The 25,804-nt window shown below is 42.0% G+C and overlaps 2 protein-coding genes across 2 annotated transcripts in view; one reads left to right on the forward strand and one right to left on the reverse strand.

Annotated features, from left to right (window-relative positions):
• Nucleotides 1-4,333: 4,333 nt before the first annotated feature.
• Nucleotides 4,334-23,123, reverse strand: TMEM167A (transmembrane protein 167A). The gene is made up of 4 exons (XM_072139346.1): nucleotides 23,026-23,123; nucleotides 11,954-12,063; nucleotides 11,735-11,769; nucleotides 4,334-4,773 (listed from the first exon to the last, which is right to left on the reverse strand). Exons 1-4 carry the CDS (start codon nucleotides 23,026-23,028, stop codon nucleotides 4,703-4,705), a joined length of 219 nt encoding a protein of 72 aa, XP_071995447.1. The 5' UTR covers nucleotides 23,029-23,123; the 3' UTR covers nucleotides 4,334-4,702.
• Nucleotides 23,124-23,250: 127 nt separating this feature from the next.
• The window catches only part of XRCC4 (X-ray repair cross complementing 4), a 294,092-nt gene continuing 291,538 nt past the window's right edge, over nucleotides 23,251-25,804 (forward strand). The window contains exon 1 of the mRNA XM_072139355.1: nucleotides 23,251-23,338. The gene's annotated coding sequence lies outside the window, so the exon portion shown is untranslated. The remainder of the gene's footprint in view (nucleotides 23,339-25,804) is intronic.

The raw sequence follows: 25,804 nt of genomic DNA on the forward strand, positions 1-25,804 counted from the left end.
TTAGAGGTCACCCAATTAATAGAGTATTTCTGCGTGTAATTTATTCTTAGTATAACTATTTTGTGAAGACCTCATTGTACAGCATAATATGTGTATGACATATATGTGAGTATATAAATATGTATATTTTTTTAAGGGGGGAGGAGGGTCTGCTATGGGGCCCTGCCTCTCCTAGTTACGCCACTGATTACAGATTAAATTTGGTGATATCAAGTGCTCATAAACTGAGTGTGAGATCATAGGGACACATTGGGGCTCATTTACTAAGGGTCCAAACCAAATATTCCCGAATATTTCCGTTTTGCGCACAATTGCCCTGGGATTTTGGAGCACACGATCGGATTTTGGCGCTTCGGTGCCGGCTTGCACGTGACAGAAATTGAGGGGCGTGGCCGTCAGACAACTCGATGGATTCGGACAAACCGCAGAATTTAAAAAAGGTTTTGTGTCGCAAGATCAAGCACTCACATGCACCGTGAAGAAACAGGTGAACTCCGGCGGACCTCGGCGCAGCAGCGACACATGCAGGAACTCGGACGCACAACCTTAGTGAACCGTGCCGGACCCGAACCCACGTCGGACAACACACCGTGGGATCGTGACGGGACCGGGTAAGTAAATCCGCCCCACTGTATACAAATGTATATCCAAGGCTATGACAACTGGCTTAATATACACAACATATACAAAATATTTAGTCCTTCATGTGAATTTTTCAACCGTGGTTATGCATTTCTGTTCATGATCCATATTACAGTTTACTTATTGTGTCTTGGGCTTTTAGTTAAATCACCAGATCAAGGATTGGAAACCTAGCACACACCGACATACCCCTTTGTGGCAGGATCTGCATTAGCTTCCTATGCCCTGGTTTTAACAAAAAAAAAAGCTTTTAAAATTATGCAAATGAGGCTGAGTGTCTCCAGGCTCCAAAGGAGTTACTGGAGCCTGGAGCCCCTTAGTCCCAGTTGCATAATTTTTAAAACCATTTTTTCTTAAAAACAAAGGCATAAGAAGTTAAGAAAAACAACAGATCCTGCCGGAGTGTGCATATACCAGAATGTCTCTATGTTTGGTTTACTATCCTTGATCTGGTGATAGAAGTCCTTTAAGATCTGTTAGTAACATCTATGTCATCGTCATCCTCAGTCTGTGTCCAATCGTCCTAAAGCAGGGGGTCTGGTCTTCTATAAGTGTTTTGTTCACATTCAGTTCACTGTCGGTTATAATTTGTCTTGACCTTTGCTGTTCCTTGTAAGAGAATCAGTTTTTTGTAATTCTAGTAAATCAATCTTGGTCCCTGTTCAGACTACTCTTCTGCTTTTGTGCTTTGTTGCTATCCTGGCTTGTTGACTTTTCTTCTGTTTGTGTTGTTCTGTTATGTGCAGCTTGGATAGGGAGGGTCTGCCCTCTAGTTGTCCCATTCCGTTTAGGGTACTCGAGGCAAGTAGGTAGGGCTTGTTTTTATCGCTTTAATATCTGATTTATCCCCTTACTCATAGCACCATTTAGTAAATGGGTCAAGGAGATGGAAAGAAAGCTTTCTGTGTCCACTCCATGCATTGACTTGGTATTGCGGTACCTCCTGGACCAGTGCACCCAAAAAACAGTTTATATAATAATGTTCCTAGAAATGTGCTTGCCTACAGGTGACCTCATAGCTTGTTTTTAAGAAATTTACTATATAGATTAAGCCATAGGGACAGTCTACATTATTTGCCAATGTGTTCTTCTGAGCCAAAAATAGGCAATCTGTTTATGAAGTGGCAAATATTCCAACCACTCAACTCTACAAAATGTTCTTTGTTAATCTGACAAAATATATCACGTTTGTAATTTTCCTCTATGCAAGCGTTTTCATTACATGGATAGTTTAGGATTATGCCCTTCTATCCCAGAGGGTACATGTTCCCAGACAGAAAATCCTGTTTTGAAGTGATCCAGATTTGAAGACTTACCAATATCTCATGCCAAGGTCCCACATGACAAATGAAACTAACAAGATAATGTTGCATTTGGATTGAGATGGAATTTCCCAAGTTTCTTTTCCAGAATCGTTATTCTAATGACAACATGCTTTACCACAAATCTCACTTGTAGCTAAATCCGTTCCCACATTGCACACTGCTCATCCAGACATCTATACAGCACGGACAACAGAGCATATTGTATAAAACGCAAACAATGGCCATTACAGTCCAGGATCTAACTGCATCTGGAAACATAATGTGGCTGCCGAAGAGCCATGAAGACTCATTACTTAAATGAGAAATCATTTTTATTCCATTTGATTGCGAATATTAGAGACGTTTTTCAACGATTTTGGTAAATGACCAAAATTTTGTGTGGAAACTGTTCTAGGCAGCTATTCTGGAGAAAAATTCAACTCATGCATGAACTAGTTTATTAGTAGAATTGTTTTTTTTTTAAAATGTTTACGGAAACCAAAAAAAATACAGTGCAATCGGCAGGCAGCATGTTATAAAGCAAGAGGAGCAGAGCTGATCATACATAGTGTCCTATATACATGTTAGATTCTGAGAAACTGTAAAATTGTAATGTCTTCTCTGCAGTCTTGTAGAACAGGAGTTAGAACATATGTATATGTATTCAACCTATTGTTCTCCTTAACCCGAAATAAAATCAAGTGCATCCAATTTCCTTTAGAGGTCACCTCCAATTTATTATCATTACAGGCAGGCTTGTTCAGCCTGATGAAGAGTTTTTTTTACTCGAAACGCATAGCTGTTTGTGGATACCACTATGTGCTGATCGATTTTATATGATGATTCAATAAAGAAGCAAGAATTTTTTCATAAAAAAGTGCTGGATCGTTTGAATCTTTTTCATTGTCTGCAAAAACCTGCAACCATTGGGTGTATTCCTTTTGCACTTTCAAGAGGACGGGGAGGATCACCAAATGCTCACAGGTGTAAGGATTTCCTTCAAAACACACTTGCCGCATGGACTTTTCTTTTCTTGTTCTTAAGTTGAATTTGTATGTAAGTCGAAACTGTATATTTTTGGCCCCAGTGACAATTGGAGTTTAAACATTTTTTTGCTGTAATGTGACCAAGGATTATCAATAAAGCTTCATTACAGACACCTTACAGCTGATTATTGCAGTCTGGGACTATAGTAAATCATCCAGAGAGCTTCACCAGAGGTCAGAGGGGTCTGTCTGTAACTATGGATTGTCTGTAAGTCGGGTAGAGAACATTAGTGAACAAACATCTCAAAAACCGAGGAACACACTAGACAGTTCAATGATTAAGTTGTGTTAAAAGTATCTCATGGAGAACCATACAAGACATGGTCATCCAACTAAACTGACAGCTCAGACTAGGAGAACCAGTCAAGAGGTCCAGGGTCACTCTAGAGCAGTGATGGCGAACCTATGGCACGGGTGCCAGAGGTGGCACTCAGAGCCCTCTCTATGGGCACCCGAGCCATCACCCCAGCACAGAGTTCGTCAGACAGGACTCAAGGCCTCTTGCAGTCCCAGAGAGTCCAGGACCATAGAAGGAAGCTACAATGATAATCCAAATGTCTTCTTCTTTCTACTGTATTGGTGCTCCCAGGTGCCTATATACTTTAAACCTGTGAAAGAGCAAGGAGTAATACGTTACTTAAATTGACGCATTGACACTTTGCGAAAAATATGTGGGTTTTGGTTGTAGTTTGGGCACTCCGTGTCTAAAAGGTTTGCCATCACTGCTCTAGAGGAACTGCAGATATACTACAGGACAACTATTAGTTGTGTGCTCCTCAAATCTGTCCTTTATGGAAGAGAGTAAAGAAGAAAGACATTTTTGAAAGTAACTACATTTTTTATTCTGACTCATTTATCAGGTTGTATAAAGGCTCAATGCAAGGGGAAGGGGCTCACAAAACATTGCATAGATAAGAGGTAATGGAATATGTAGATTATAAGTTACAAAATGATGATTCATTATGTACACATATTGGACTTATGATGGCTGCAAAGTAGATAAAGATTGGCCAGGAATAACGATTGACCGGTCATCAATAGTTTATTAGTGGTGATGGTAGGGGACGACTCCCAAAACACTCAGATGGTCCAACGCTTTATAAACAAAAAGCCAAATGGTTCCTGCCTAGTATTGTAGCCAGAAGCTGTAATTACAACCATGGCAATCATTACAATTTGATGGCTTATTTCTATTCCTTGGCATTGTTATTCCTAGAGAATACCTTTAATATTAGGAGACATGTGTGGGTTTTAATTATACCATTAGGTTATTTCTAATTAAAAAAAAAAAGACAAAAGGTAACATTACACGTCGCATCACGTAAGGAAAAAAGACAAAAGTTCCTGAAAAACATGAATTTTATTTACTAATTCCAACCACGTTGGTGAAACAGTATTTTATTTTCTATTGCAGCATTTGAAACAATATTCCACACTTTATCAAAAAGGCCAATTCCCCTCTATATAAATATCACTTTAAAAATAAAATGACAACCTCTTGCAGAACAAAACAGGGTGCTGTGCTGTGCTGTGCGTCTTGTGTTCCAATTTTACACATCCTCAGGATCCTTCGCCTGTGTTGGACCCATAACTTGAAGCTTAATCTGTCAGGTACTTGATGTATCGGAGAAATTACTTTTGCACATAATAACAATCACAAGGAGATTTTATTCCACGAGAAAAACAAAACGGCTTGACATCCCTGGCAGATTATTGCATGAAGAGTATACTGAAAGCCATCACAACACAACATATGGCCACGTATGGACTTTTCCTTTCACCTGCAAAAAAAAAAAATGAATAAATCCAGAAGGGGAAAGAAAAAATATCACATTTCTAGGTTTCCTGTATATCATTTAAAAAAAATTCAAAATGAATCACTTTTTCTTTTAAAACATAAATATTAAGCATTTTGAACTGGTAAAATAAGAGAGGTAGAAAATGATGGCGTTCATCCAAGATGTACGTGTTTTTGGCATCTGAAGTTACCATCACATAGATGAGAGTCAAGCGCCTGCACCAGACAGCCTGACAATCCTAATGTCTTGGGAAGACCTAAACAATCTCTGATGAATGTAGACAAGTGTGGTTATCATTCGAGCTCTAAATGTATCTGTGTACATTCTTTGTGTTGGCAGCAGAATGTTCTGAAAGAGAACCTATACCCATCGGAATCGCTTGTAAACCACAAAATCTATCTAAGATGGCTGGCTGACTGTTTCCTGGACATGACTTTATCAAGGGTCAACACCTCCAGCAGCTAGAAAAATGAAGTTATTTTCATGTTCTGCTTCAAGTCAGGGGGGTGGGGTTCCGGGCACAGCAGTCAAGCAAACACACCCCCTCATAGCACATCGTCACATAATCCCGCCTCATTATATCACTGGAGCCACAGCAAGCCTTGCCTCCTGGCTCCTCGTCCTGCCCTGGTCTTGTCTTCATTCCCGCTTTTCCTCCCAATTATGATCCTAGCTGGCCTGATCTGCAGCCATGATGTGAAAGTATGCAATTCCGATGCGCATGCGCATGCCTGAGACAAGTCAGCAGCAAGACGTGGAAGCAAGGCCTGCTACGGCTCCAGGGAGATAATGAGGTGAGGTTATCTGACGATGCAGCCATGAGAGGGGATGCCTGCTTGACTGCTTTGTCTGGAACCCCACCCCACTGACATGGAATAACACACAGAGATAATTTCATTTTCCTGGCTGCAGGCAGCATTGGCCCTTGATAAAGACATGGAAACAGTGAACAAGCCATCTAAAAATAGATTAGGTGGTTTACAAGTGATTTTGAGGGTGACAGGTTCCATTTAAGATGAATGTGTAGATGTCTAGGAGAAATCAATTCTAGTTCATAGATCATGACTGTCAAACCTGTGTCTTTGGATGTTGTGTGTGACCTTCTGCTTCCTGGTTTAAGGCAAAATTTGCTGAGATATATATATCTATATATATATACATACACAAGACAGCGATGTGAAGCAAAAGATAATTCCAAAAATAATGGAGAGGCTCTACAAACACAAAGATGTTCTCTGTAGAACTGAGCAACAATAAACTTTATATATTATAGGGCAGTGTTGACGGACCTTGGCACAGGTGCCAGAGGTGGCCCTCTGTGGGCACCCAGCCCATCGACCCCACACCAGAGTTCACTAGACAGGCCTCAAATAATCTTCCTGCAGTCCCAGGCAACTCAAGATATGCTGCTTTCTCGCTCAGCAATATAGAAGAGTGAGAACGTGTGGAAAGGGCCGCATTGACCATCTATGGAGGGTCTCCTGTTGGCCCCTCGTTTCTTCCAGTACAGGGGGACCCCTGAGAGAAGATACAATTATAGTCCACATTTGTCTTTCTTTTAACTGTATTTGTGTCTTCAAGAGGCCGATACGATTAAAAGTTGTGGCAGCACAGATATGAATAACTTACTGCTTAAAATTGATGTGTTGGCACTTTGCAATAAATAATTGGGTTTTGGTGGTAGTTTGGGCACTCGGTCTCTAAAAGGTTCCTGTTATAGAGAGTCTACCAACTCCTAACTTAACCAATAACTAGAATTTTATAGGGCATTTCTATTTCATATTTCTGTTTTTGTATTTGATCACATTGAAATAAAAGTCTACTACAAAAACTAAGCTCTTTAACCCCTTCCCGACATTTGACGTAATAGTACTGCATCGCGGGAGGTGCGTTCCCGCAAAATGCAGTACTATTACGTCAAGCTTCTGGCGCCGGCTCCTGAACGGAGCCGGCGCCAGAAGCTGCGGGTGTCGGCTATATATTATAGCTGACACCCGCCTCTAACACCCGCGATCGGCGTGTTAGAGGCGTGTTAGAGGCATTTAAAGTTACCTGAAGTTGAATCGGACCCCCCCGCGGCGCTTACCGGGGGGGGGGGGTCCGCTGCTCCGATCGCAGCCCCGGGACTGCCGGTGCCCGGGGCTGCGAGATCTCCCTCCGGAAGCCGGGTCCGTGCCTCCTGGCAGGACCCGGCTGTAAGACACTGGGCATGCGCAGCATGCTCAGTGTCTTACATTACACAGTGCAATACATCTGTATTGCACTGTGTAACCTGTAAAGAAGCTTGAACAAGTGATCAGAAGATCACTTGTTCAAGCTTAGATGTCAGTAACAGTAAAAAAAGTAAAAATAAATAAATAAAGGTTTTTTACAATAAAAATAAATAATAAAAGAAAGTGAAAGTCCCCCCAAACACCACATTTCCCTTTACACAAGTAATAAAGTATAAAAAACACTAAATCACGAAAAAACCCCACTTATTTGGTATCGCCGCGTCCGTAACAATCTGTACAATAAATCCTAATCATAATTCGGTGAACGTGGTAAAAAAAAAACCCCAAAAACTTGCCAAAAATTAAAACTTTTTATCAAATTGCTTTACAAAAAATGTTCTAAAAAGTGATCCGAAAAAGTTACAAGCACCAAAATGATACCAATAAAAAGACCAACTTGTCACGCAAAAAATAAGCTTACAACCAGCTCCGTAAACCAAAAAATACTATAATTATGCCGCTATAAAAATGGCAATACTAAAACAAATGCAATTTTTTCTATTCTAGTTTTCCTTCAATAAAATTGGACAAATAAAAATAAAACTATATAAATGAGGTATCACCGTAATCGTAGTGATCCGTAGAATAAAGATAATATATTATTGTTATGCTACAGTGAACACCCCCCCCCCCAAAAATGCTAAAAATCCAAAAGAAGAATTGATGATTTTATTTTCCTCCACACGTAAAAAGTTAATAAAATTGCTTCAATAAGCTAAAAACCCACTAAAATTAAGTTTTTTTTACAGTGCATCTCGTCTCGCAAAAAATAAACCCTTATTTGTCTAAATTGCTTAAAAAATAAATAAAGATTGTATAGCCTATTCCCAACGAGCGTTGTTATAGAACGGTGTGGCGGGTAGTGACTTTCCAACACCGGTCAGGGTAAGACGGCGGCTGTTCACTGATCGGGGTAAGACGGCGGCTGTTCCTGACAGCCATCCATCCTGCCCCATGGACCAGAAGGGTTACGTCCCCCCCACACACCCCCAGTTTATTATTGCTGCTATTGGCTCATCAATTCAGACGAGCCAATAGCAGCGAATTTACTTATGACGTCAGTAATACCGGTCACCATGTCTGTAGACACGGTGATCGGGGCAGGGTGGCGGCTGTTCCTGACAGCCACCAATTTTGCCTTGCGGTCCAGAGGGGTTTTGTTGCCCCCCTCTGTCCATGTTTGCCGCTATTGGCTGGTCGATTTGGTCCAGCCAAAAGCAGCAATATTCGTCACAATGGGCATCGCTAGGGTGAATAAGAGCAACACTTGGCGATAATTTCCCTACGAAAAACGAAGATATGGTACAAAAGTGCTGGCTGTGCACATTGTTCAGATGATGCTGTACAACTCTTACGAGCTGTTCCAATGTGCATGTCCTGCCGTATCATTTCTCCGTTTTCAAGAGGAAGATATTAGGAAACTAATATTGGGACAAGAAGGACGGGGCTCCAGTACCTCTGGTTTAGATGTTCCTGTGTTTTGCCAGGACAGTATTTCCCGGTGAATTCTGCTGCTTCTAAAGATAAGACTCAATAAAGAGTCTGTTCCAAAAGAGAAGTTAGGATGGACACTATGTACTAAGAGACCTGCGACAACTCCAGAGTGACAAAAGTTTAGTTGGTCCCTTGATATATACTACCTCCTTATACACTAGACATTCACAATTCACGCCCAACCTAATGTGAATTAATTTTGGTAAAATGAATAATTGTAACAACTGTTAGGTCCCGTTGCTCCCTATACCTCTCCATTATTTCATAAGGGGCGCCACATAACGGGCACTGAACTTTCCAGAAATAATTGCAATTTCCATCTTGGACTCCATTGCACATCGTATTTGGAAACCACCTATATGTTCAAAATGCTCATTTCACCACGTGTATTACACTACACCATATTACACCTTGCTATATTCCCCAAGGGGTGTACATTCAACAATTATGGTCACTTTTCGGGTTTCCCTCTGTTTTGGTACCACTACGGCTCTCCAAATGTATCCTGACACATGTGAAGGATTTCTTGCAAATTTGGCCTCTAAAAGACAAACATCCCTCTTTTCCTCTACTGTGCGCCCATAAAGCATTTTATATGCACATGTGGGGTACTTCTACACTCGGGAGAAATAGTTTTACACCTTTTTTGGGGTTATTTAATATATTATCCCTTGTGGCTTACATAAATTAGGGGTAAAGTGACATTTATAGGAAAATTTTCACCTTTTTAATGATTAGGGCCTAATTGGATCATTCACCTGTAGGGGCAAATGCATATATTACACATTGCAAAATTCTCTAAGGGGTGTGCGTTCAAAAATTAGGGTCACTTTTCGGATTCTTCTCTGTTTTATACCACTAGGGTTCTCCAAATGCATGTCAAACATTTCTGTCAAATTTGGCTTCTAAAAGGCAAACATTCCCCTTTCCTTTTACTGTGCGCCCATACAACATTTTATATACACGTGTGGGGTACTTCTACACTCGAGAGAAATAGGTTTACACATTTTGGGGGGTTATTACATTTTGTTATCCCTTGTGGCTATATAAAATTAGGAGTAAAATGACCTTTATAAGAAAATGTTCACCTTTTATCTATTTAAGTCCTAATTAAATCAAACACCTTTACGGACAAATACACATATTACACCTTGCTAAATTTTCTAAGGGGTGTGCTTTCCAAAATGGTGATACTTGTTGGGGTTCCCCTCTGTTTTGGTACCACTACGGCTCTCTAAATGCATCCTGACACATGTAAAGGATGTCTGTCAAATTTGGCTTCTAAAAGGCCAACGCCCCTCTTTCCCTTCTGAGCTTCACTGCGTACTCATACAACATTTTATTTGCATGTGTGGGGCAATTTTATACTCGGGAGAAATGCTAGTACACATTTTTTGGGGTTGTTTAATCTTTAATGCCTTATGGGATACAAAAATTAGCCGTAAAAGTGACTTTTTTGGGAAAATGTTCACCTTTTTCCTTTTAGGGACCTAATTGAAGCAAACACCTGTAGGGGAAAATACACATATTACACCTTGCTGAATTCTCCAAAGGGTGCACTTTCCAAAATGGTGACACTTGTTGGGGTTCCCCTCTGTTTTGGTACCACTAGGGCTCTCCAAATGCATCCTGACACATGTAAAGGATGATTGTCAAATCTGGCTTCTAAAAGGCCAAAGCCCCTCTTTCCCTTCCGAGCCCTACTGTGCACCCATACAACACTTTATATGCAAAAGTGGTGCAGTTCTGTGCTTAGGAGAAATAGTTTTACACATTTATGGGGTTGTTTCATCTTTTATCCCTTGTGGCTAACAAAAATTTGGGGTAAAAGTGACTTTTTTTAGAAAATGTTCACCTTTTTTCCCTTTTGGGGCCTAATTGAATCAAACACCTGTTGGGGAAAATACACAAATTACACATTGCTAAACTCTCCAAGGGGTGTACTTTCCAAAATGGTGTCTCATGTTGGGGCTTTCATCTGTTTTGGTACCATTATGGCTCTCCAAATGCATCCTGACACATGAAAACTTTTTCAGCCATATTTGCCCTGCAAAAACAAAACAACGCTCTTTCCATTCCAAGTGCCCCCATGTGCCCGTACAGCAGGGTGCAGTGACAAAATGGGTATTGGCATACTCAGGAATTGCCCTCAACATTGTAAAATGCACTTTCCTTTTTAACCCATTGTGAAGGTGCAAATTTTAGTGTTCAATGAATCTATAGCAAGATAAAATTACATTTCTGTAATTTCACTTTCATTTATCTTTCACCCTCATGAAACGCTCATAGGGTTAACAAAATTCCCAAAGGTTGTTTTGAATATTTTGAGGGGTGTAGTTTCTAAAATGGTGTCATTTGTGGGGGTTTTCTGTCATGTGGGCCTTATAAAGTCACTTCTAACTAAATTGACCCTCCAAAAGTAGGTTTTGATGATTTTCGTGAAAATCTGAAAAATTGCACCTAAAGTTATAAGCCTCCTAACATCCTAAATAAAGGAAAAGAGGTTTGAAAAATGATGCCAAGTTAAAGCAGACATGTGGAAAATATTAGTTATCAAGTTATTTTAGTGATATGACCAACTTTCCAAAAAGTAGAAAATTTTGAATTTGGAAAACATTGTTTTTTTCAAAATTTTTGCCAAATTTTCATTTATTTCATAAATAAATACTAAATATATTGATTAAATTTCTCAACCAGCATGAAGTACAATGTGTCACGAAAAAACAATCTCAAAATCAACTGGATATGTTAAAGCGTTCCAAAGTTATAACCACTTAAAAAGACACGTCAGATTTTAAAAAATGGGCCGTGTCAGGAAGGTGAAAAGTGGCTTCAGCGTTAAGGGGTTAAAGTCAGGCTCCTTGCACATGAAAGTATACTTGCATGGGTTCTGGCTCAAACATACAGCCTCGCCCAGGAGAGAGAATGGGTAAGCAGTGCTCATACAGAAGTAAGCAGCCAGTGCGATAAAACAGAAAAATATAGGATATGTTCTAGATTTATCCGTGCACGGTCACGGTGTGGTGACACAAAGTGTGCTCACTGCACCATGACGAGGTGCCATAGGCGTCTATGGGAACTGATATTCGGATGCAAACTGTATAGCTGGATACCGGTCCCCCACATGTTTGTGAGCAAAGGGCCTAAATTCTGAAAAAGGGAGTAGGAGGGCTTACCAATTCTTGCACACTTCCAAAAAATGCCAAGTATTCTGAAAGAAAATGAAAAGATTTACAAAACAATATAATAATAATAATAATAATAATAATATGAACAGCATGATAAGGAGGACTGTTTATATATCAACTCTAATTGAATCAGGAAATTTACTCATAGAACAAAAAAAATTGTTGAGAAGTTTGCCAGTAAAAGCTTTGTTAGGGAATGTTACATACCCAGTTTTATTTTTATCCAGAAGATTTGGAACCATGGCTCGGAGATACGCACAGGTGCATATTAGCAGAAGAATCACCGTCAACAGGCTTTGGAAGTTAAAAATGGCAGACTAGGAAGAAAGAAGGATAAAATAAATTACCTGTTTTACAAATAAACATGTCTCGCCGAATATGTAAATCATTAGTGAGTTTGCATTTTTTCACTCGCAACACACACAACAAATAATGATTTTGATTTAGTGCAAAAGCACAAAACAATATAAAAGTTTCTAATAAAAATGTGCTGTTTTGTAGTTATTTGCATATGTTCCCCAGAATCTGTAAAGCGCTACAGAATTTGATGGCGGGACATACATAAGGATTATTATTATTATTACATTGTTGGTATAAACGTAGATGACTGCGCCTGTATTTACCACTACGGTCTTCTCCGTTTTCTCATACACACCACTGTGCAGGGAATAGCGGCAGCAGCCGGTCTGTTGTCCCTATTGGCCCAGGTGATCCCATGATGAAACAAATGATCACTAGAGTATTGGTAGTGAGAGTGTTATTTAAAACTACACAAATAGATGTACATGTAGGTTGATGCACCCTCTCAATGTCCATTTCTGTAATTTTCAACTTTTTGTAATAAACATTATATCTTTCACCCTGTTAGATACTGGATTTTGATTTATGGATCTAGTTTACATTAGGGAAGGAGTCAGAAGCTAAGGCCCTTTCACATGCACGTATGTTCGCCTGGGCATTCGGCCGACTGGAGAAGGGGAGGGGATGAGTGTTCCTCCTCCCTCCCATCGCCATAGGGAGCTGTGCACCCGCCGGCGGCATGGGATGGTGACACACATTATGCTCACCATTCGGTGCACTACACTACAATGCACTACTATGGTGGCCGTATGCTAGCTGCCATTTGTACGCATAGCTTACGGGCCTAAGTCTGTTATATGTGGACCAGAGCTGCAGGCACAGCTTTTATTCACTTCTATGAGAGCTGTGACTGCCACGAGGCCGATACACTAAGTAAATAATATATGTGTGAATATGCAGCTAATCCATGTGATATCCCTGACCACTAATGACTTCCACTAAGAGATGCCATAATACACTTAGAATATTTTAATCCACACACGCCTATGAAACAAAATATCAATAAATTTGCCAGATTTTGGAAAGATTAACACAATGGGGCTCAATTACCAATGGTCCGCTGAGTGCATTGTCGCTGGGTTTCCCGACGATTTCCGTTTTGCGCGGAATTGCCCCGGAATTTTGGCACACATGATCGGATTGTGGCGCATTGGCGACGGCATGCACGCGACAAAAATGGGGGGGGATGTGCCGTCGGACAACCCGACGGGTCCGGACAAACCGCGGAATTTAAAAATGGAATTGTGTTGCAAGATCAAGCACTCACATGCACCAGGAAGAAGAAGGTGAACTCCGGCGGACCTCAGCGTGGAAGCGACACATGCAGGAAATTGGACGCACAACCTTAGTGAATGGCGGCAGACCCAAATCCTCGTCAGACAAAATCTGCCCCAATATGATGCACTTTTATTATCCAAACAAGTCTAATTGTGGGGTAGGCAATGCTCTAAAGTGCAGGCCTGAATTTCTTATATATCATAAAATCTCCATATAACAAGCCTGTAATACAAAAGAAAATATGACGACTCTTGGGATTATTAGTTTCATTAATAAACAGCGGCCATGTGCACAGCTGGAATGACTACCGCTCATGATACTCTACCCGCAGTGTACTATATGGATTACTATGAAACAGCATCAAGTCTAAGGATAAAATGGCGACCACATGCGATTCTGAATGGCACGGCGCAAATTACTGAGCGTCCTCTTGTGAAGTATCCGCGAGGTCAAAGATATAGAAATACAAGATGAGGCACGTACCTCCATCGCCAGGCTGTGCCATTGCAAATCCTGGTTAGAGAGAAAGACTCAGGGGGATGAGGATCACTTTCATTCTGACTTTGTTTGACCTCACGATATTCCGCACTGGAAGCCCGAAATTGAATTTAACCATTTGATATGCTCTAAAGACAAAACATTAGCATCGCCTCAGGCACCAGTTGGAAAGCTGTCAAGGCAATGGATACCAGAGCCCGGCTATCAGAACCATCTCTCCTGGGTCTAAACCTGTGTCTTATCTGATGAAGGAGAATAGACCTCTGGTTTCCATCTTCATGTCCTAATGTGTCTTTCAACACGAAGCAGCAGAGGAATGTGCGCGCTGCGGAGGTGATTAATGCGTCCACCTCCGAATATTACACAACCAAGTATTATCAGAAAAAGGAACCTCTGCATGTACAGAGAAAGCTGGGATTGAAGCATCACTAATAGGACAGATGTAGGCTGCACACGTGACGCTGTTTTCCTCCCTGTGTGATCCTAGTTTACCTGACACACTCATTTCCATGAACCTCTGTCCTTGACGTGTTTTTCACAGATCCATGTTTAGGCTGTATAAAACTCATAGTGCTGCCCATGTTTACGCCCCCTTGCTGTCTGCTGAAGTCTATGGGGACATGTATTATAAAAATGTCCGCCACATGAAAGACATGCATGTGTTATCTGCTGGGTAACAGAATCATGTAACCAATGTAAATAAAACTGGCGTTGTCAGCCGTGGTCTGGTCCGGCGTGGTCAGTGGCGTCAACCGTGGTATGGTCCGGTGTGGTCAGTGGCGTCAGCCGTGGTTTGGTCCGGTGTGGTCAGTGGCGTCAGCCGTGGTCTGGTCTGGTGTGGTCAGTGGCGTCAGTCGTGGTCTGGTCCAGTGTGGTCAGTGGCGTCAGCCGTGGTCCGGTCCGGTGTGGTCAGTGGCGTCAGCCGTGGTCCGGTCCGGTGCGGTCAGTGGCGTCAGACGTTGGTCTGGTCCGGTGTGGTCAGTGGCGTCAGCCGTGGTCTGGTCCGGTGTGGTCAGTGGCGTCAGCCGTTGGTCTGGTCCGGTGTGGTCAGTGGCGTCAGCCGTTGGTCTGGTCTGGTGTGGTCAGTGGCGTCAGCTGTGGTCTGGACCGCTGTGGTCAGTGGCGTCAGCCGTGGTCTGGACCGCTGCTGTTGGTGGCATCAGCCGTGGTCTGTTATCGGGGAGGGACACGCTAGGTCTCCACTTGTACCATTTTGGAGACCAAAAAACATTTGTATCATTAATGGAAGATAGTGTCCACCATGTACTGGGACATTTGATACATTCATTCATAGATTCATCTTCTAGTTTTGTAACATTTTTGGAACATTTGATTTTGCAATTATTGTAGTTTATGTAGTTTTCTTTTTATCACATTTCTTTCTGGAAACTGTTTAATATTCTATGCATACTTATGTATGTGCCCGTCTGTGTAACGTGTACAGCCCATTACACCTTATAAGGTAACATACATTACAGACCAAGGGGGAGCACAAGAAACGCAAGATATTTAGAGAGAAAATACTTTACAATCCGTTATTAAAATACCCAGTGACCTCCTCCTCCGCCGCACTCCTCACTCCCCATATTCCTCTGAGCACTTACATTATCTTTCCTAAGAAAGCTTTTAAGCGCCTCTTAGCGGCTGTCACTATCCTTCTAACTGTTTTACTCATCTCACAAAATCTTCTGCCACTTAAGATTTGTAGGTCTTTGTCCCGGAAGTATCTCAGCTCTTATCATGACAAGGTCAGCGGGAAACAACAGTCATAGGTGTTTGTAGACAAGATGTCTTTCTCCTGTGCTTACACCTCCTCACGAATGAGGGAAAAAAAGAATATTTCCAAAAAAACCACTTACGGTACCTTCTTAGCGTCATAATTTTTAATGAGGCACTCCCTGATTTTTGCTGTGAGCAGATTTGACTGCAAAAGCAACAATTCCAATATTCAATGAAAAAAATAAAGAGTAAAATTTATGAAGAGCTGACACATCATGCCACCGCGCCTCGCCGGATATACCAAGAGGTTCCCACACCCAGAATAATTCTGGTCGAGGCTATGGTTAATGCAATGTGCCAGGGCGCCCCTGCCTCACCCCATACAATTAGAAAACTTTACTAACTTAAGCGGAGTGGAGCTACTAATGTAGTATGACAAGGACTCATGGGGTGAGCCTGCGTCATACAGTCGTGGGGTTTGCTGCATAATGCTGGCAGCAATTAAAAGATGGCAGTTCATGGGCGCATCCTTGGTTGAGATCGTAGCTCCTCGTGACATAATTGGTACGCCAAGGCCATGCCATGACAGCCTCAGGTCTTTGTAATGCCCGAGGCTTCACACAGTTTCTGCAGATTCGTTACAATGTGCCACTGGGATCTTGTATAAAAACGCCACTAACAGGCGGTTCCCTACGTAAGGACACCCGACTTACAGACGACTCCTAGTTAAAGACGGACCCCTCTGACCACTGTGACCTCTGGTGAAGTCTCTGGATGTTACTTTAGTCCCAGGCTGCAATGATCAGCTGTAAGGTGTCTGTAATGAAGCTTTATTAATAATCCTTGGTCCCATTTCAGAAAAAAATTTTGAAACTCCAATTGTCACTGGGGCAAAATTTTTGTCTGGATCTACACTTATAAAATTATATTATATTATTTCGACTTACATAAAAATTCAACTTAAAAACAAACCTATGGACCCTATCTTGTACATAACCCGGGGACTGCCTGTATAGAAATACAGTCAATACAGTAGCATTGCAGTATATGGTAGGAACAATCAGATCATCTAGTCCTAAAGTACCCTAGAGGGTCTAAAAATTTGTAAAAAAAATAAATAAATATAAAAAGTTCAAATCTTACCCTTTCCCTAGAAACTTATATAAAACGAAATAAACAGTAAAAATCACAAACATGATAGATATCGCCGCATCCCAAAATGCCCGATCTAACAAAATATAAAAACGGTTGTTGAAACCCATTGCAGAAAATAGCTTCCAAATGTCTGAAACGCACTTTTACACCATTTTACATCACATAAAAAGGTTGCCCAGTTCTCAAAACGTCAGCTCATCTACCAAAAAATCTTTCACAGCTACATACACCAAAGTATGTCGAAATTACATTTTTTTTTCCGTACACATTGGGGCAGATTTACTTACCCGGACCATTCGCGATCCAGCGGCGCGTTCTCTGCGGTGGATTCGGGTCCGGCCAGGATTCATTAAGGCAGTTCCTCCGACGTCCACCAGGTGGCGCTGCTGCGCTGAAGAGCATCGGAACGCACTCAAGTTCACCGGCCTATTCCTAGTGAAGGTAAGTGCAAGCTCCGCGACATTTTTCTTTTTTTAAATGCGGCGGTTTGGTTTTCGATCGGCCACGCCCCCCCCATTTCCGTTGCGTGCATAACAGCGCCGATGCGCCACAATCCGATCGCGTGCGCCGGGGCAATTCAGGGGAAACCGGCGCAAATCGGAAATATTCGGGTAACACGTTGGGAAAACGCGAATCGGGCCCTTAGTAAATGACCCCCATTGTTTTCATTCTTGGAATATGGAGCGCATTGTGAAAGTCGTATATACTGAGCCCGCAAGAAAGTGGCGCAAATGCGTTTTTTTTCGCCAGTCACTAAGAAGCTACATTTGTTATGCAGAAATAAGCCCTAACACAGCTCTGTACACATAAATATGTAAAAGTTATAGATTTTAGAAAGTATGGAGCAAAAAATTAACACAAAAAACGCTGCAATGCGAAGGGGTTAATTGTGAAACCGACCATTTTAGCTACTGTTACCAATGTTTTTAGTGTTTTGCTAAAGTCTTCTTGCAGTCATAGTCTTGTCATAGCACAGTCACCTAGGACCAGACTTAGGACAGTCTTGATCTTTTACTTGCCGATTCCAAAGTAAAGTATCAGACGCGATACAAATGACTCCATCAGGCCTCTGTAAGTCTAAGGAAAACGCACGTGCAGGTTTTGCAGCAGTTTTTAAGCCATAACCAGAACTGGGTGCCAAAGGAACAGGAGTCCTAGAACCTCTGCTACATTTTACTCAAAAATAAAGAACCACAAACTGAATAAAAACTATATTTGTATCGATCCTAAACATTGGCAAAATCAGGTGTCAAAGTGATATTTTACTGCATGATGCATAGAATTATTTAGAGGTTCATTTTCCATTTCGCTGTGAGACATTGAGGGGATGTATTTATGAAATGTATATATGTGTCCATGCCAGAATACAGTGAAACACATTTATTGAAGGTTTTAGACCAATATTGGACACATTTCCAACTTGTCTGAAAAAGGGGTGTGTCCTCTTTAAGTAGGAGGCGCCACAAAATTCAACAATGTGACACAGCAAACTAGACCAAAGTAGGACTCGCCAGATACATCATCCAGCACAGACACAGGGATTAATCTGGTGCAGCAGAGAACTGTCTAGTCCTACTCTGCACTTGTCTAATGACCAACACATTCATTCATTTTCCACATCAAAAAGAAGAATGATAAACCAGAAACACTAACTGTGACACAGTGACTGTGGTAACCTTCTTAGATTTGTCATGGCCTCCTTTCTTCTAAAATCAACTTTTAAAATTATGTTAATAGGGGGCATAACCAGAGGCCCTCAGTGCTGTAGCTCCACAGGCCGTTACATTGTCCTCCGCCTCCCTCTGTAATATAGCAGCAGCAGAAAAGTGCAAGGGGACAGGAGACCGGCTCTGCTCATTGTAACAGCCTGTGAAGCTACAGCACTGAGGGGCTCTGGTAACACCTAACAAAACCCTTCTCGCTCACTAGCATAATTTTTAAATTATGAAGATTACCATAGTCACAGCCTTTGATGGTAGATTTCCTTTAAGGACAAGGCTAGGGCTCCAATATTTACATACTGTGCAATCACACTATTCCAAAAACCTAAAATAAGAAGGGTAAAGGCTCTCCGAGTGTCAGAAAATGATCAAACCCTAGAGATTTTTTTGAAGGATGGCTGATATGACCTAATCTACTATATAAAGACATTTGGGATGCTACACAACAAGCCCTCATTAACACAAGCAGTGTTTCTGTCCATGTACTACTTGTGCGGATGGACTGCCTGAGCCACAAAAACGTATTACATTTTACAATTATGTTACAACTCATCTTTCAATACACTTGCAGAAATCAGAAGTCCAATGTGTGTTCATGAGGAGCTACTATTTCGGCTCTTTATTTTGAGTAGTTCTTCTCTCTGGAGTCTCTGTCTGCAAATTTGCAGTCATTTCCAGCATCCAGGAGGAGATCCGGCTGCTTTTTCTCACCTTCTGCATAGGCCAGAGGTGGCACTCAGAGCCATTTCTGTGGGCACTCAGGTTATCACCCCAGGACAGAGTTCACCAGACAGGAACAAATCCACCAAATCTTCCTGCAGTCCCAGGAAACTTTAGAGATGCTGCTCTCAGCGATATTTTTAAGTGACAATTCATTGGCTCTTTGGAACTGCAGGAAAAGTGAGGTGTCCTCCTGCTGGACCCAGCATCCTACTTCTACAGAGAGACCCTGGAGAGAAGCTACAATGATGGTCTGAATTTGCCATCCTTCTTTCAACTGTATTGTTTGCCTCAGGTGGCCGATACGATTGAAAGATGTAGAAGAACAGGTAGCAATAAGTTACTTAAAATGCCATAAAGTTGCTTAAAATACCATGTTGGCACTTCACGGTAAAGAAGTGGATTTTGGTTGTAGCTTGGGCATTCGGTCTCTAAAAGGTTCGCCATCACTGGCATAGGGGATCTGTGAAATACGGCATTAATGAGCTTCTGTCCTACTGTATTACAATGTTTCTAGTAGTCACTTGTACTACGGGTTGATGCAAAGTTTGTTGAAACGTTTCTAATCCCTTTACATAAATGAAAACCATTATTTTCCGGTGAATCCCCTGGGATGATGCGGAGCAGCAGATGCACTTACATTGTGAATCTTGTCATCGCAGCCACTAAAGTTGGTGAAAGATTCTATCCGAAATTCTATTCATAGGGTCTCACTTTTATGGACATGACAAAATAACATGAACAAAACAGCAGGAAAATAATGTGGAGGAAACAGTGACACGGCCTATGGGTCTCCAAGGATAGACAGATACATATTTCTCATTCCTGATACAGTCTACGCTGGAGAAATCCCAGAAGGAAGGTCACAGATGTGTCTACAGATGCAGGGTGCACTTCTATTGTTTTCAATACAAGCTCTTGCTACTGGCTGCCATTGTCATGTGAATGGCTCCTGGGGACTACAGCAATAATGTAAACCTGAGCCCCAATGTAAGGTGATAAGGTCCTCAACTTAATGAGGTTTTCTCCCGTAAAAAAAAGTTTATGACGATTATGAGGGGGGGGGGGGGATGTTTGGCCTTTGAACAACATAGGCCACTTCATGGATGACAATGCATCAGCTTATCGGGTTCATTGGAAAACGCCTTCTAGGGCCAGAACTTTCCCCAATCTCCAGACCTGAACCCCATTGAACAACTCTGGGATCAGCTGTTGTAGATGCTCATAACTCTGTACCCCAGAACCTCAGTGACTGGAGGCCGCCCTCCCAGAAGAGTGGGTTGCCATGTCTGAGCTGACTATTACCAGTAGTTAACATGTTAACCGCAGGAGACATTGTTGTCAAGTTAATGCTCAAGGCCACATGGCTTGTGTTTCAATAAATTGTTTGAGATGGCGTGATCATTAGTGGACGCTTCAAATTAAATGCCCTAGTTACATGATAAAAAGTTCAGTAATATTATACGTTTTCCATTAATTTCACCCAATAGCCAAATACCCCTAACATTTTGTGAGCAGTGTATGTGTGGTGTGGGAGATTCCTTGTTTTTACATATAAGATCAGGAAAGTATTGCTGACACTGAACAACAATTAAGACTCGTTTACTGCATACGGTATATAAATATATATACACAAATATACAAAAAAAGACTAAAATTCCTCAGTCATCAGCAGCCATAACGCCCCAGCAGCACACAATCCCTGACCCGGGGTCAGCTAACAGCTCTTATATTGACATCTGGCAAATATTTCATTTTCTGCCCCCTCATCCTTCCTCTGTTTCCTGCTTTCGTGAGATCTCAAAAACTAATAAAAGGTAAACGTGCATGTAAGCAATAAACCCCACTGTAAAGTCACTGCCCATTGTGCCCCCATCATCCAGGGGAAGCATTTCCAACTTCACCCCTGGTACCTGAGGTGTGATGGGAGCAGTCATAGACATGGATCAATGTATAGAAATAGCTGTGGAAACGGGCTTTTTTTTATAGGGTAACTAAAAACGGCATGTGTGTCACCACCCTTAGGCCAGCAGCACAGGCTTTTTGAACCCATTTTTTGGCCGTTTTTAAGCAGTCCGCTAAAAAAAAGCATGCTTTTTTGAAAATGCATCAGTTTTTTTCCGTTTTTCCCCCAATTATGATAATTGGTAAAACGGATGCGTTTTCAAAAAACAGCCCAAAAAAGGGTTCAAAACTACACGTGTGCCGCTGGCCAAAGTCGCACAATGTTTGAAGGACATCTACCACCAGGATGAAAGACTGTATGCATATGAGCCTGAGGGGTTCCGGGCTCCATTAACACCTATGGAGCCTGGAGCCCCTCAGGCTCATTTGCATACAGTCCTTCAATCTGGTGGTAGATGTCATTTAAGCAATTCTTTGCCTACGCCTGCTCTTAACTGGCTGTTATTGTAACTTATGACACATCTGGCACTCTATTAAAAAAAAAAAAAAGACAATATGACAAACTTTGTGAAATGGCAAAAGTCACAAAAAAAAACCACAAAAAAGAAAGAAGTTTGAAAATTCCCCCCTAAGGCTGGGGTCACACATTGCATTTGCATTACATTTATAAAAAAAAAAATGTAAACGCCAGAGAGAAGAGCTTGGCTTGATTGCCAAAGTGTTTCAATTCAAGGAAACCTTCCACCACGGATCTACCTGTTAAGGATCTGGTGGCAGGTTCCTCTAATGTATAGATGTATAGCCCTTTTTACGACTAATTATTGCGTGGACGATAACTTTAATAAACTTTAATTTGCCCAATATTCAAATTATCTAAAAAGGCTACTGGGGCGTGGAGTAGCCGGAGCTGAAAATTAGAAAATTATTAGCCTCTTTAGAAAATTTGCATATTGGACAAATTATAGTTTATTAAAGTTATTGGCCTAAGAACTAGCCCTAAAAAGGACTATACATCTACACATTAGAGCAGGGGTAGGGAACCTATGGCTTGGGAGCCAGATGTGGCTCTTTCGATGGCTGCATCTGGCTCACAGACAAATATAAAAGACACGTATAAGACACACACTATGATCACTATACGTGTGATCCAGTTGCAGTTGCTACCAGCATCATTGTGCTTAGGTGACAGCGCCTGGGTCATAGAGAGGAGTGGGCACCCAATGTCAGCATTCATTCCTCTCTATGACCCAGACGCCTTTGCCTAAGCAATGATGGTGGAGCCTGGGTCATAGAGAACAGCAAGGGAGAGTCAACAAGCCAGCTGCAGGGAGCATAGGTAGGTTAGTAGTCATTTTTTTTTTTTTTTGCTGTGACTACCTATCTACTGGGGGGCATGTGCTGTGGCCACCTACCTACTCGGGGGCATATTCAAATTGTATGGCTCCCACAGAATTACACTTTAAAATATGTGGAATTCATGACTCTCTCAGCCAAAAAGGTACCTGATCCCTGCATTAGAGGAACCTGCCACCGGATCTATTTTTACAGGTAGATTTCCTTTAAAATAATGATTAGGAATAAGAATTGTGGATGCTACCCGGGAAGTCATGTGACTTAGTCCTGCAGCAGCAGCCAGGGCAATATTGGCAGTGACGTCATACTCTTTTGATATAGCAATTTCCAACGTGATACATTTAAAAAATACACTGGAGATGACATCATCACATATAAAGTGTGAAGAAAAAATCAGACTTTTAATCATTTCTAGCAGATTTCTCTCCCAGCCAGGTCTAGTGACCTCATTCAGTGTCTGTGCACACCCCATCATATGATAAGCCCTGTGCAGGACATACAGTCACTCACTATACACATTACAGTATACACCAGATAACACGCAGAGGATAAGCGCTGTACACTACTTACCATGGTGATCCCCTCTCAGCCACATCACACTTCCAGGAGAGTCGCTCCAGTGACGTCACTTCCGCCATCACTTGTCTCACTCTCCCTGCTGTGTCTCTAGTAGGCACGCAGTGCGGCCATTTTCCTGTAGTCCTATAGTCATTGACTTCAATGAGTGGTGCTCTCCTCCTACTGCGGACATCAGGGCTCTAAAGGAGTCCGCTGCTTGTTGCTATGTGCCGTGACGCGATTCTATGGTGAGTTTTGATTGGCTGCAAGCGAAAGTGGCGGCGTATATTGTGTGTCGGAAGCGGAGAGTTTATATGTGACTGAGGTAGGAGAATACTATGTATGTGTCTGGAGAGTACGGGGCATCTCTAGTGGTAATATATGCCTAATACTCAATGCCAGTGTGGTATCGGGGGCTAATATACTGTTCTGAACCAAGTCCTTACTAAGGGCTAATTCACACATCCTACAAAAAAGGCAGGGAATCTCTTTTTCCTATTTATCACAATGAGAGTCAGAGGTATAGGCTTGTTTTATCTGCGGGCGTTGAAAAAAAAAATCAATGGCCTGATTTTCTAAGCTATATGTGTCAGAGTCACCAGGAAGAGTCACTGCATCTTATGATGAGCTCTGTACAACGCTTTGGAATATGTAGGTGATATCTTTTCACTGGAACATGAATGGGGGTTGTCTAGGACCTAGGTCACAGTGTCACTGCTGTTTTTGGTTTTCAGGGCTCTCCCGGCTGGACTGGAAGTGTCAGAGGTCACCGCCACCTCTGTAGCCAATCAGTGGCGTAGAACAAGTGACCCAAACTTTCAGCACAGCGTGACGCCTGCACCCGCAACCAAAACTGTGTTAACATGACTAGTCTTTCTGCTCTGCTTGGAATCTGGTCCAGTCTCTTCCATAGTTCTGTGACTGCTGTGGGTATCCTGGCCATAAACTTGTCAATTAGGTTTTCCTATTGGGTGTAGATCAGGGCAATGTTTTCTGTGTAAAGGAACTGCTTTACCCGTTCTGCTGTGTGACAGGAGGCATTGTCCTGCATGAAAATTGCTGGCAGATTGAAGAACACAAGAACGGAGCCACACGTTGTTGAAGAATACACCCTTGCATTCACTCTGCCAATGTAGCTATATGAGAGATCCAACTCCTGCTGCAGAAAACATTCTTCAAACCTTGACACTTCCTCCACCACCTTTCACTGACTTCTTTACACACTTTGGGTACCGTCTTTCCTCAGTTTATTGATGAACATAATGTTTCCCATCAGATGCAAATAAATTAAAAGAAATCGACCAGTTAAAAAACATAACAAAACCCACAAATACTCACCCCTGCTCCTCTTGATGTTGATCCCGGCGCTGTCCGTCACTGATCTTGACACATCGTGATCACCTAGAAAAGAAAGTTCTAATTAACAGCGTGGAGCACGTTGACAAGGTGTCCGGGGCTCTGGGTTGCTAATTATGCACGCCCCTGCCCGTCCCTCTCCCATGCTGGAAGCACGAGAGAGTGAGGTGACGTCACGTCCGAGACACCTTGTCCCTGCACTCAGTCCTGCTAGTTATAACTTTCTTTTCTAGGTGATCACAAAGTGTCAAGATTAGGGATAGAAATCGCCGGGATCAAGAAGATTGCGGGGGGAGTATTTGTAGGTTTTGTTTAATGTTTTTTAACTGGTTGATTTCCTTTCTTTCATCATTAAAATGAACTGTGGACCATTTCTACTCTGTCCACACAACAAGCTCCTCGGCAAAGATGAGTAAAGCTAATGAGAGATTTGGTCACTGCAGATGGGGTTTCAGTCCCAATGCTCTTAAACATTTAGACACTGTATGACGAGACAAATCCTTACACTGTTCAATGCTGAGATGATAAGCAATTCCAGCTCCAGTATTGAAACAATTACCCATGGAGATTCTCTGCATTATCCTGTCCTCTCTTTTAACGGGTGTCCAGCCTTCTAGGGGGACTACAAATCAAAGACTTGGAACAACCAACTTCTCTTGCTATGGCTGTTTGGGTCAGGCCTCTAGTCTTCATTTAGACAACCTGCTTCCAGAGGGTTTCAGTCACTTTGGAACAGCACAAAGTCAGTGCAGACTGGAAAGTTAGGGTGCGTGTGCGTTTACACATTCAGTTTTACAGATGCAGTATCTGAGGGTGCAGTCACACGTCGCGTTTACTGCATACGTTTAAAAACGCATTGCTACAGCTGTAGGGAGATTTGCCTAATCAAACGGCTGTTTACGCTTGCGTTTACAAGACGCAAGTGTTAACCATTGTTAACGTATGCATTAACATCACGGTTAATGCATGTGGTTGTTAACGTCGCGGTTAACACATGCGTTTTGTAAGCTGTTTAATTAGGCAAATCTCCCTTCAGTTGTAGCAATGCGTTTTTAAACGCATGCAGTAAATGCGACGTGTGACCACACTCTGAGGGTGGGGGGGGGTCACATGTGTCTCTTGCATTGCGTTCATGTTCTCTGGATTGATTTACTGATTTTAATCTCCTTTTGGAAAACCCTTTTAGGGTGTTTTCCCACGTTCAGTTTTTCAGATGCAGTTTTCAAAGCCGAAAGCTGGCATGGATCATAATGGGTGAGAAAACATCATTGAGAGTGATTACTCCTCCTCTTATTTTTACGCCACTCCAGGTTTGCACTTTGAAAACTGTGTCTCAAAAACTGAAAGCAACTGAAACAGATCTCATTGGGTGGGTTCCTATGAGGCATTTTTGTTACCTTTTTAAATGCATCAAAAATCCAAGTGGGAGGGGTTT

Source organism: Engystomops pustulosus, chromosome 1, assembly GCF_040894005.1.
Source record: "Engystomops pustulosus chromosome 1, aEngPut4.maternal, whole genome shotgun sequence".
Taxonomy (NCBI): Eukaryota; Metazoa; Chordata; class Amphibia; order Anura; family Leptodactylidae; genus Engystomops; species Engystomops pustulosus.

What these genes read in the sequence shown, in the direction of transcription:
- TMEM167A (XM_072139346.1), bottom strand. An exon ending in CTGGATAAAAATAAAACTGG is followed by an intron (nt 11,770 to 11,953) that starts GTATGTAACATT and finishes ATTTTCTTTCAG; the next exon opens with AATACTTGGCATTTTTTGGA. An exon ending in TTGGAAGTGTGCAAGAATTG is followed by an intron (nt 4,774 to 11,734) that starts GTAAGCCCTCCT and finishes TTTTTTTTGCAG; the next exon opens with GTGAAAGGAAAAGTCCATAC.